Genomic DNA, 13,012 nt, shown 5'->3' with positions numbered 1-13,012 from the left:
AACAAATCGTATAAAGCCTTTTGTGTGAGCTTTGTTAAATCTGATACATTGCCTCAAGTGATGTCATTAAGGTTAGCGTCGGTTGGGGCTGGAAACTACAAGATTAAAAATGAAGAGAGAAAAAAACTGGGGGTGTGGAATTACAAAAAAAACAGTGAGGTTAGCAGACCTCTGTAGCTCCTCGTCTCTGCAGTCGAGGGAATCGAGTTAAGTTGCATTGTGGGAAATGTAGGCACCAGGTTTTGACATCTCAGGTCACCAAATATATAAGAAATGCTTTAATCTGGCATGCAGGTGGTTGAGTGGTCAGAGCTCATGCCATATACGCAGCTGACCCCGGTTTGAATCCCGGTCTGAGGTCCTTTACTGCATGTCACACACAATGTCCTCACAATTAATTATATGTGTGTGTGTGTGTTTAGGACTATGATCTGAGTCAGCTGCAGCAGCCTGATGCTCTGGAGCCAGAGTGTGTGAAGGTGGGGATCAGACGTATGGATGAGAGACCCCTCCATCACGACCACCAGTACCCCATCCGCTCGGCCGCCCCACACCCAGGAGACATAGGAGACTTCATCCACGAGGTAAGCCAGCACAGTGTGTGTGTGTGTGTGTGTGTGTGTGTGTGTGTGTGTGTGTGTGTGTGTGTGTGTGTGTGTGTGTGTGTGTGTGTGTGTGTGTGTGTGTGTGTGTGTGAGTGTTAAACCTCTCCAGGCCACATTTTTGGTGTAAAGATTCAGTGTAACCACAGCAGAGGAAGGTTGTCCCACACTCGCTGACTGAGATTCAATCTGTTCACCCAGATTAAATTCAGGTGTCGGGCACATGCACTTCTCACTTCTCAGCACAGCAGAAAATGATGAATCACAACTCGAGTGAAATACAAACGCTCTGTGGGCCAGCAGTCAGTGAACACAGCGTTCAGAAAAAGCTGGATTTGCCCAACGTCGGATCTTTTTGCTCCTCTCATCCCCTTTTTTTTCTATCCTTTGGTATAAAGCATCAAAGAGTAGCCGGGATGTGTGCAGTTTACCTCATCACCTTACAGGATTTGGGGATATTGTAGTTCAAACACTTTTCTTTTTTTTTTTCCCCGTAACAGTTGCTCCTCGCAGCTATTTGGAGCTAACTCACTGTAACATTCAAACACTTTGATTGCTTACTTAATTAAAAACAGAATGTTTGTATTCAAACATAGAAATGCAGATGTAGAAGCTCAATCATACACAGCCTGCTTTACTGCTATGAAGGAAAACACAAGTATCGGGTATGTGTGATGACTGGTTGGCACATGGACACACACTATAACTCAATTTTGTTTAGGAAAACACACTCACACTGTAGCTATAGACAGACTGGGTCAGAGAGTACAGTGTCTGTGTAATTAGCTTTGTTAGTGGTCAGTATTAGCTTGCCTCAGACGTGGTTACAGCCTGGATATCTAATTGAAGGTAAATCCATTGAGTTTAGTTAATCCTGCAGACTGGCTGCAGGCCATCTTCCACCCCTTCAAGAAACAGTTAGGAGAAGTATTTTAGAGTCTTCTACTTTACTGTTAAATCCTAGGTTTGTGTCTTTTCAAGTCTGTCTTAATGTAATACTGATGTATCATTATGTAAGGTGGAAATTACCTCCATACTCACCCTAAAGATGTTCTCTGTAACTGCACTGTAAGAAATTAGGGGTAAAAATAGAAGCTAAAATCAGGCTTAAGGCTGTATTCAGGAGATATGACTGGATTTAGTTAACTCAGACTGCTGACGCAGCAGTTTGCACTTTGTATATACAAGCTACTATTTGTAATAACTTAACATAAATATGAACAGGATCTTCCACTTTTTGGGGGGGCTGGAACAACTTCATAGAGCTTCCTTGTCAGTTAATGTAAACACAGCTGCTGTTTAAACATTAGAACAAACTGCAGCTGCCATAAAATGATGTGTGTGGTGTTTTGGTTATGATCTAGAAGGTCCATTAAGATCATATGAGACTAAAGCAACCAGATATTTGCTACCAATATGATATCTTATCATCTGAACTGATGGGTATTATGTGTGTGTTTAGATGTCTGAATCATCAGTAAAGAACCTTCAAGCCTAAGTACACTTCAAACTAGTTCTACTACTCGTGATGTCAAAAGCTTGTATAGATGCTGTTACTGAGCTGTCAGAGTGGAGATGAACAAAGTGTCAGTTTTGTGTTGGAACAGCTGACAGCCCACAAGAGAAGTCTAACTCGGCTACATTTAGTTCAAACGTTTGCCTTTATACAGCACCTTTCTGGTCTTCTGACCACTGAAAGCTCTATACACTACATGCCAACATTCAGCCATTCACATATAGGTGGCAGACGCTGCCATGAAAGGTGCCAACATGGTCACACACACACACACAAACACACACTCTGATGGCAGACAGCCTTCAGGAGCAATTTAAGGTTTTCATATAAATTGCCCAAGAACAGTGGAGAAGACTGAGCCAGGGGTTGGATGTGCTCTACCTCCTGAGCCACAGCTGCTCAACTTGAATAAGGGAAAAGAAAAGAAAGAAAGGAGGAAACAGAAAACTGGGGAAAAAAACACATTGCCTTCATATATAACATTGTTACAAGAAATACAAGGGGCTCTATCTATGTCCATTCTCTATACATACAGTGCCCAATGCATACTTTTATACATATAATACACATGGAGGCCACTATCATACAAGGATGTCCACAGATACACAGGTTCAAGATGTTTAAGGGGCAAATACAAATTCATTATTCTTGTATTCTGAGTTATTAGATGAAGCTGTCCCACCTATACATTTTTGCTGACATGATTTCATAGATTAATAATGTATATCATAACTTTATATCCTTCATTTTGAAGCATTTAGTGTCTCTATGTTATATATGATAGGATCTCTTGGACAGATTTTCTCAGTAAAAGTGTTGAAAAGGTGAAATCTTGACAAACAATGCATGAATGTACCAGTTAGGTGCCACCACACTGATAACAACGTGTCTGCTTCTGCCAACAACACAGATTTCTCTCTACTTGATGAATCTGGGCCACACTCAAAGGCGAAGGCAAAAAAAAGCCTGCCATCATAGCTTCCTCCTGGCCACCGCCTCTCCGTCTCGCTCCAAGAATCCTCTGTCTTTGTAGTCTCAACACAATGAAGTGTTCAAACGGGGATAACGGAGAACGCACACACACACACACACACACACTTTTTTTTGGACAGTCAGTTTCTCCTCGAAGCCATTCACGGCGTTTCGCTTGTTTATAGTCATGAAAAGTGACAAAAAGTAGCTGCAGGAAGAACAAATAAAACAGAGCCTGAGAGAGGAGGCTGGGTGTGGTACGTTTGAGGGGGAATTTACGCTGTCGGACAACCTGACAGGCACTTTGTTTGAAGCCCTACTTTTATCAGACTGAACTAGACTGACTGGACTGTTAAAGATAATTCATAAAAGTGGAGCACTGACTCCTCACATTCTGACTCAGCTCCAGAGAGAAGGTGAACATCCTGAATCTGATGTCATCGGCTGTGAGTGTGACGCTCGGCTGGATGAACGTGACTCTCACGGTTAATCAGCTTCTCGAGGAGACGCTGAACTCTTTTTTTTTTACGGGGGGCCGATAAACGTCTTCGCGTCTGAATCGGGCGGTTCCACGGTGGAGGCGTGAAGAGTCATCATCTTCTGTGCGCTATCTGCTTCCATATTGTTTGTGTGTGTGTGTGTGTGTTTGTGTGTGTGTGTCTTTTGGTCGGGCTGCATAAAGACATGTGCCAACCGGAGCTATGAATAATGAGCGGGAGCTGTCAGACATGGCAAGCTGATCTAGACAGCTTAATCCTTCAGACATGACAAGCCGATGCCTCTCCTCTCTCTCCCTCTCTCTCTCTCTCTCTCTCTTCCTGCGTTAATTCTTTCCTCCCGTTGAGTTTCCGAGCGACGGGAACATCTTCAGTCAGACGACAGACCCACAAAACATTTTCACAACTTATCAGATTTATTGCTTTCATTTCCAAACATGGGGAGCGGTGAGGAAGAGGGAAGGAACGCCGTTTTCTTGGACTGGGAAGAAAAATGTCTAGATGTTAATTTTAGATGGAAGTGGAACAGGTTGAAGCCCTTAGAGTGAGGTCATAGAAACTGTGCATGTGACTACATACCGTGTGTGTGTGTGTGTGTGTGTGTGTGTGTGTGCATGTGTGTGCGTGTGTGTGTGTGTGTGTGAAGGGGGTGGTTTTAAGTTCAGGCTATGCTGGGTAATCTGCTGAATCTCCTCCTAGAGATAGAGGCAGCATCTGTCCAGCCTGACCCAAATCCTCCTTCTCTTCTACACTCCTCTATAATCCCTCCTTCTCTCTTTCTCCCCCCCAGCACTCCCTACTGTCCATCTCAACCTCCCCCCCCCACACACACACACACACACACACACTAGGCGTATATATTTTCCTACGTTGATATTAAGGCACTTTTAACAAAGTTACTCTCAGGACTAAAACGTTATAATCTCTACAATCTGCACCCTGCTGTGCAACTAGAGATGTTTCTAGAGGAACAGCACGTGCCCCCCTCCCATGCCCACCCCCTGCCGAGCCCCGTTAGTCAGCACGAGCGACAAGTGAATTTTAAATCCTTAATTACAAACCAACTTGATGTCTCTTTTTCCGTGGATCTGACACATTCCCAAATCTCTGTTTTCCACGTGAATGCTCACTAAAAACTAGTGAGCTCCATGAAGGCAGTGGTGGTCTTAAAGGTAGGAGAAGCAAGATGGTAACTAGCTGCTCATTGGCCAGCAGATCAGACTGTGTTTCTACTGGGCAGCTCTCAGGTATGAATGTGTAACTGTGAATGTGATGAGAGTTAAATAAGAGTAGGTAACATTATGGATATGATTTGGATTCTGATATTAAATATAAGATAATAAAATTAAAGATAAGATAAGAGTTTCCTTTATTAGTCCCACAGTGGGGAAATGTACATAAAAAGCATCAATAAAAAAATAAGGAACAATAAATAATAAGTAAGTACACAAGCAATAAAAACAATAGTAATAAAAAATACAGTAAAAAAAAAATTAACATTATGTATAAGAGGAATATTGGTGTTGAATGATTATATAACTGACTTTGATATATATTGCACAGAAGATCAGAGGTTCAATTCCCGGTTGGTACCCTGTGTGGTAGCTCCTGTCATCAGTGTATGAATGTGTGTGAATGGGTGAATGTGACATGTAGTGTAAAAGAGCTTTGAGTGGACAGAAAGCAGAAAGCTGTATATAAGTACAGTCTATTTACCATTTGTGAAATGGTCCAGGTCAGGACTGTGAGGTTTTTGTACATCTTGAGTAACCACGCATGGACGATAGGATAATATGAAATATCTGTAACTGTAGCACGAACACACACTCCTTCACTCTGATCTCCTCCATCTCTCATTCCTGACATAAAGGAGGGTTAATATGGAGGTTAGTGACGCTGGCTTGTGATTGGACGTTTGAATCCAGGTTGTTTGGTGAAAATGAATTCTGTTCCTCTCAGATGTTCTGAATGCTTCGGCGTGTGAGATCAGACCTGGTTTCAGAGGTTTAACGCTGCTCTGCTTCGGTATGAAATCAGCAGCACGGCTTTCTATACTACCTTACTATACACTTACTATACAAGTATTATAGGATTACTGTAATCCTGCACTAGATATGGTCTGAGTCTTGTAGCTTCTCTGTGTCTGTGGCCTGTTGCACTGCCCTGTGTTGAATCTCCAGTGCAAACGTGGCACTGTCCATTTTTTAATGAAGTGAAGGCTGACAGCTCTGCTTAGCAAATATTTTAATACAGTTTTTCTGAACTCTCTGCTGTAGAAATGATGAGTATGGAACTCCAGGGATTAACCTGTGACATCAGCCTGATATGAATGTGCTCAGTCATTATCCCACATCAAATGCAGGCTTTGTGTGTGAAGGTTTTATCAGTAACTATAGCGCAGAGACTGTTCAAAACGTGCCTGTTCAGAACGGGCAGAGAACCACATATATGTATATATATATTTATATGTATATGTATCAAATGAGAAAAGTATCAAATAAAATGATTATGATATACTCAATTTAAATGGTTTTAATGCAGAAGAGACTTCATCAGTGAGACCTTCCATTGGTTGATTCTGCTGCCCATCAGACTAGGATCCCCCACTCAAACTCATCTCCATATTTAGTTTTGGACATACTAGCTTTCTGACGGTGACTATGACGACCGAGACTTTCTTCCCAGAGTGTATGCCGGCTAGTTTTAATGCCTCTGCTTCTGTTTTCCTCTTCTTTTTCCTCGTTCTCTCTCTATCAGACAGTTTGTGTTCCACTCAGCAAGTCAGAGCCCAGAAGCCCCGCCCCGCTGTGATGTGCCAGTGTTTCTATCAAACAGCCCCTGCAGCACTAACATAGAAGTCAGCAGCTCGCTGTTTGCTTGTTATTACAAAGTATATTAAACGTGTCGCGTGTCTAAATAACTTCACGCTCGTCACCGCGCCCCCCTCGGATCCTCAGCGGTACACCCGCCAAGTGTGAAGTCGAGTCAGAGGCCAGAAGCTCCACCCCACTGTGAGGTGACGGTGTTTCTATCAAACAGCCCCCGCAGCACTCTAACACAGAACTGAGCAGCTCATTGATTGCTTGTTTATTCAAAGTTTATTAACTTTAAACGTGATGCATGTCTAAATTACACTAAAAGAACATCTGTCTCCATAATAAATCACCTTTATAAATCACAAACAATCAGAAAATAACATTGTATTTTTGTTATACATAAATTCTGATCCATTTAAAGATTTGTTCTCCGGTCTTGTTGTTGTTTTCCTTCCTGTTGCCCCACATCTCCTTCTTTACTCACAGCAGGGAGCAGTGGTCTAACGGTTAAGACGCATACACCATAATCACGGTATCCACGGTTACCAGCTAGCAGTGATAAATGATCATAAAAGCCTCGTCATACTCTTACATGTCACAGAAAGAAAAGCTTCACATTAGCAGCACAGAGGAGACTAAGGACACGATCGAGTGGGTGATCTTCAGTTTTTAGATTGGTCCTCAACTTTGTTCTTGTTTTGTTTTTTTTAAAAAACCTATAAAGAATCTGGAGGTGAGCCAGCTCTGATTATTTCTCTTCCCCACCGGCTATGATGCAAGCAGTTCTCTCAGAGGACAGTCATTACATTTCCTCTGTAAAAACAATCTGGACTGATGTTGTTGGCAGTTTATCCAAGTGTGCACCAACACATCTGTAAGAATAAACATTCTCCACCTTTGAACCCTCACATACTGTTCATATTCTGACTCATAGTTAGTCTCTAAACCAAAAACCCTCAAATACATTCATAATCACGATTTTATGTTCCAGGAAAAGATTTTATAGAATATTATTAATACAACAACATGTTTTAATGCTGATTTTATTTTTTTTTATTTTCATAAACACAGGTAAAACTTGTACATTTACATTCATAAAAATGTATATCAACTAAAAGAATGATGCCTATTATTTCCATGTTGTATACTGTGGGTCACATTAAGAAAGGTCTGGCTAAAATAAACATTTAACAGTTTTTGCAGCTCTCAAATTTAAAAATAGGTCATATTTGACCCTGAACAGTATGTAAGGGTTAACCATCAATAAAAACAGGAGTCACTTCCTCCTTTTTCTTCCTTAAAAATTAATAATCAGCTTATGTGTTGTGCTGATGTAAGAACGAAATTGTATGGAGAACATTTTTGAGAGTGGAATTTCTGTTTACATTTGACATATTATACTTGGGGGGAAAGGGAACTAAAGAATGACAAATACAGGAGACAAATATGCTCAGGATCATGTTAGTTGCTTGTTAAAAAAAAAAAAACATTAGTAGGAAGTGGCTGAAGAATCTGGTAAATGTAGGATGTTCTGGAAACACTGGGTTGACTTTGTATCACCACTGAGATCACACTTTAAACAAAAAGGAACTCTGTAAGAAGGGAGTGAAAATAAGGAGAGAGAACTGAAAAATGGACCTTGAAAACATCTTTGTTTCACTCTGTTTTTTAGATGACTGTAAGTTTGTGTCAAGAGTCCTTGCATTGCTTTGTATGTGTAGACATTTATACATGATGTCATTTGTTGAGGGAACTTTGTGTTTTAATATCAATAAAAAGTTAAGTACAGAAAGAAAGAAAGAAAGAAAGAAGGATCCATTGTGTCGCTCTTTTCTCACCTCTCTTCTCTCCTCCCTTGTTATTTATTTTTTTTATCTCCAGGGCCTGAAGGCGGCAGACAACGACCCCACCGCCCCCCCCTACGACTCCCTGCTGGTGTTCGACTACGAGGGCAGCGGCTCCACTGCCGGCTCCCTCAGCTCCCTTCACTCCTCCTCGAGCTGCGGCGACCAGGACTATGACTACCTCGGCGACTGGGGGCCACGCTTCCGCAAGCTGGCCGACATGTACGGCGGAGGAGACGACTAACAACCCTCGACTCCCCCCCCCCCACACACACACACACCACCACCACCACCTACCAACCCTTCCCTCACCCGTGCTGGAATGCTCTGGTGGTGGGCGGGCTGGCAGGCCGGTGGGTGGATAAAGGAAAAAGAGGACACGGGGGGGGCGTTTTTTTGAATTTGGGCAAGCGGCACTTCTGTATTACCACGGGACAGCTTGTAAAGAGACTCGCTGCCTCTAGGGGGACAGTTGATGACACTTATAGGGACCACGCTGACTCCCGCATCCAGGCTAATGGACATCACCATCAGGAGCATTGGCAGCCAGAACAGTGCACTCAGCGGGAAGGGTGAGGGAAGGGTTGGTGGGGGGGGGGGATGTTGTCACTATGATGGTTAAGAGCTACGACAGCCATGATACAGACGCTCATTTACACTTGAATCTCACAGTACAGGAGCACTGGGGTCAAATGTGCCTTTTTGTACATTCTTTTGATTGTGTTCAGTCTTGATTCTGTACGTTGCTTTAAAAGCTCCCGCTGTTCTGGAGGAGCGCTTTGCCATGATAACGAGTGTGTGTGTGTGTGTGTGTGTGTGTGTGTGTGTGTGTGTGTGTGTGTTCTTGGGTTCCACCTCATTACCTGTATGTGTGTGCACGTGAGTGTGCGTGAGTGTGCGTGTGTGTGTGTGTGCGTGTGTGAGTCATTTCCACGGAGACACACTGGATGGACACTCTAAAAGGGCAAAGCCTACCTTGAGGAGCTTTGGATGATATTACCAGCAAAAACATGGCTTCACTGTACAGCTCTGGGTCCTCTCTTTTTTTTCTTTAAAAAAAAAAAAAATCTGATTCCCAAAATATGTTTAACACAGATTAGCAGAATCAAATATACTCATTTCGATTTCGTGTGACCAAGTTTTGTATTTTCATGAGAATCAGTTTCTACAGAGCAGAGCACCTCGTCACATGGTCTGTATGCATCAACACAAAGTTAATCTCACTTCACTGCTGTGGTATTAATGTGACTGACTGCCTCTGTTTAACAAAGCCTGCACAGATCACAAGTTTTTAATTTCCTCTCGGCTCTCCCACACTCATTTTTTTCACTCTGATCATTCAACATCACGTAACATCAAAGCTTCAATTGGATTGCTATAAAGAATGGCTGGCTTACATTAGTAGAGGACATTTAGTGGCACTATGAATTTAAATAGCTTTGTTTCTCAATCCTGGGAGGTTTTTTTTTTTTTTTTTTTTAACAAGCAGTGATATTATTTGTAGTACAGTTTTAAATATTGCGACTGTGTCCTCGCTGCACTTTCACTTAAATGGGAGCTTTTAAATGGGAAGTAGCTTGTTTGTAGGATGATAAAATACACAAACAGAGTGATAAAAGTATCATTTAAATGGATGTGTTTGTGCAGATGAAAGTTTTAAGAAGACATTTCAATTCTCATCATGAACAAAATGAAATGAGTCATGAATAAGACAGCAGGAGGAAGAGTTGGATCTGTGTCCAGTGATGGATTGATGCATCATGGATGGATTCTGTTGACAGATGTGTGTTTGATTGACCAGCTTGTGATCAGAATATCCAACACATTTATTCTGTAGTGTTAAATGGAAACTATGGAAATATAGCACCTTTCTCATATTCCAAACACTCAAAGCTGTACATGTCAAACATTCACCCATTCACACACATTCACACACAGATGTTAGAGGCTGCTATGCAAAGTACCAACCTGCTCATCAGTTTCTAACCATCCACGCACACTCTCACGCACACTCTCACTCACCTTCGGGAGTAATTTGGGGTTCAGTATTTTGCCCGAGGACACGTCAACAGGGGAATCGAACCATCGACCAAACTGTCATCTCTACTTATGCTAATACATCTTTCACCTTCTACTACGCCTCACAAACATGAAATTCAGAAGTGGAGTTGATGTAAATTCACTCATTTGTAGCATTTCCTTATTGATTTTTAAAATTTGGAACCGTGTGGTGCTAGAGAAAAAAAAAACCATCCAAACAGTTTCATTCTGACAATCTGTGGCTCGATTTCCATTCAAATTGAGATCTATATTGATTCAAAGGTCCAGGAAAACTTGATTTACATTGGCTGTGATACCTATAAAAACACAGTTTCGCCAAAATAAGACAACACTGTCTTTTAGAAGAAGGCTTTTTGAATATGAGACACTTTCAGAATAGTTAAGTTGGGGAATAATAAATGAACTGTACTTATATAACACTTTTCTGGTCTTTTTAACCACTCGGAGTGCTTTTACACTACAAGTCACAGTCACCCATTCACACATATTCATACACTAATGATACAGATGTCAGGAGTAATTTGGGGTTAAGTATCTTGCCCAAGGAAACATCAACATGTGGACTGGAGGAGCCAGGAAGCGAACTACTGATTTTCCAATTAGTGGTCGACCTGCTTTACCCTCCTGAGCCACAGCCACCCCAAAACATTTCTCAGAGTTACTATCAGCCTTCTGTTTTCTCTGAAAAAGTAAAAAATCCTCCACAACGAATCATCCCAACACCACAAATTGAACCTTGTTTAAATCTGTTTTCAGGTGCAGTTAGTCGCTCATTCTGTTTATCAGTCACACTTTCTACTGTCAGTGGGTGTCAGGATGATTGTATCTGGCTGTTATCACTTGTCAGACGTTCTGTGACAGCTGTAATTTTTTTCGGGAAGCCTGACAGCTAATTTGGTTCCCGGGTTTTCTGTTTCTGCAGTAAAACCTTTGTAGTCGTTTTCAGTCGTCGTGAATTTATTCCCTCCGTGGCAACAAAGCATGCTACATGAAACATATGTAGGTTGAACTTGTGTAATGAAACACTTTTAGGGCTGACTCTCTCTCCAAAGAAAAAAACTTGGTATTGTAGCAGCGTCGAGGCTACAAAGAGCCATATGCAACACTCTCTCAATGTAACAGGCTCTATATTCAATGAGAACACATGTCATCGTGAATATATATCGTATCATACCCCTAAAGGGAAAAAAAATACCACAAACAGGATCAATGCCTATTTAGTTACAAATTCACTTTTTTGATTGTCCTTCACCTTTAAAGTCTAATGAGCAGATTGCCATTTAATTAACTGAGCACCTTCATGCTCCAAAGGGGATAAAGCTGTTTGATTTTAATGAGCCCTACACCACTCTCAGGATCAATGTTACATATGTATGAAAAGTATTTTCTTCTGTTGAATGTGTTGAACCTTTGAACCTGTTCTACTGGTCAAACCCAGAGCTGTACAAAGAGCTGCATATTTTTGCCAGTTTGGTTTTCCAAAGCTAGTGAGAGAAGACATGTACAGTAATGCTAGACTCTAGATAGATACCTTCTGTTTTTTGTTTGTTTTTGTTTTTTTTGTTCTTTTTTTTTTTTTTTGTTGCTTTTATCACAATGTAACTTATGCAGCCAATTGCTAATAAAGGGAGTGATCAGTCCTTGTTTTTGTAGCAAAGATACTTCTTGATACTCTGCTGTGGTGGATTAAATACGAAAAAAAGGCAATGTTTCTTCTGTCTGCTGATGATTTGCCTTAGTGTTCTCTGGTACTCTCCAGCTGGCTACTCACTGTAAACTGAAATATGTACAGATTGTTTTGGGGGTTTTTTTTCTCTTGTTGTTCTTTTGGCTGTGGTCTATGAAAATGACATGCTAATAACTGAATCCTTGTATATGTGTAATTTGGATTACAAATTAAACATTTTTTGCATGTTTTTATCTTTTCATTATGGGGAAACGATATTTTCATATGGTTTGCAACAGCAGTCGCACTCTTAACAGACAGAGAACACACAGGTCTGACTGTGGTTAGAAGCTCACACAATCACTTGGCCTTCATTCCACTCTTTGTCTACATTGGGTCAACAGAACAAGTTGTAAATGCAACAGTGACATATTAACATCTTTAGGCTTGTCCACCTGATGAATATGGGTCAATGACGTATAAGGATTTACAACAATTCAATTTTAGAATAAAAAAACAAGCATATCTAATGCATTAGTTCAAACATTCAGAATGTTGTGTACCTGACAATTCATATTACAATGTGAAAGTGATTTTAGTGGGTTTTTTCTAGATTAATTGGCACTGGCCTGAAAAAAAAGTCATTTGGTGCGACCATGATTCATCTTGAAATATCTTATATAAATAAAAGATCATCATTTACAAACATTTTTAAAAAAAATCAAATACTTTGTTTCCAATCACTTTATATTACTGAAAACTTGTGAAAAAGATGTGAAGCATGTTAAGTAAATTGATTTATTTCAAGATGAATCATGGTCGCACCACATGACTTTTTTTAAGGCCACTGCCAATTAATCTTGAAAAACCCACTAAAATCACTTAATTTCAAATGTATAATATGGATCTTCAGTTACACAACATTCAGAATGTTTGAACTACTGCATTAGATATGCTTGTTTTTATTATTCTACAATTGAGTTGTTCTAAATCCTTATACGTCATTGACCCATATACGTCCAATATTCACTCTCCTTT

At 40.8% G+C, this 13,012-nt stretch overlaps 1 protein-coding gene across 1 annotated transcript in view; it reads left to right on the top strand.

Annotated features, from left to right (window-relative positions):
- Nucleotides 1-8,506, top strand: part of LOC133985056 (cadherin-2-like) — a 104,712-nt gene extending 96,206 nt beyond the window's left edge. The window contains exons 15-16 of the mRNA XM_062424610.1: nt 423-584; nt 8,285-8,506. Coding sequence (XP_062280594.1) covers nt 423-584; nt 8,285-8,491 — 369 coding nt within the window. The 3' untranslated portion in view covers nt 8,492-8,506. The remainder of the gene's footprint in view (nt 1-422; nt 585-8,284) is intronic.
- Nucleotides 8,507-13,012: the final 4,506 nt, after the last annotated feature.

This window comes from Scomber scombrus, chromosome 8, assembly GCF_963691925.1.
Source record: "Scomber scombrus chromosome 8, fScoSco1.1, whole genome shotgun sequence".
Taxonomy (NCBI): Eukaryota; Metazoa; Chordata; class Actinopteri; order Scombriformes; family Scombridae; genus Scomber; species Scomber scombrus.
This window is presented reverse-complemented; position numbering and strand designations above follow the sequence as displayed.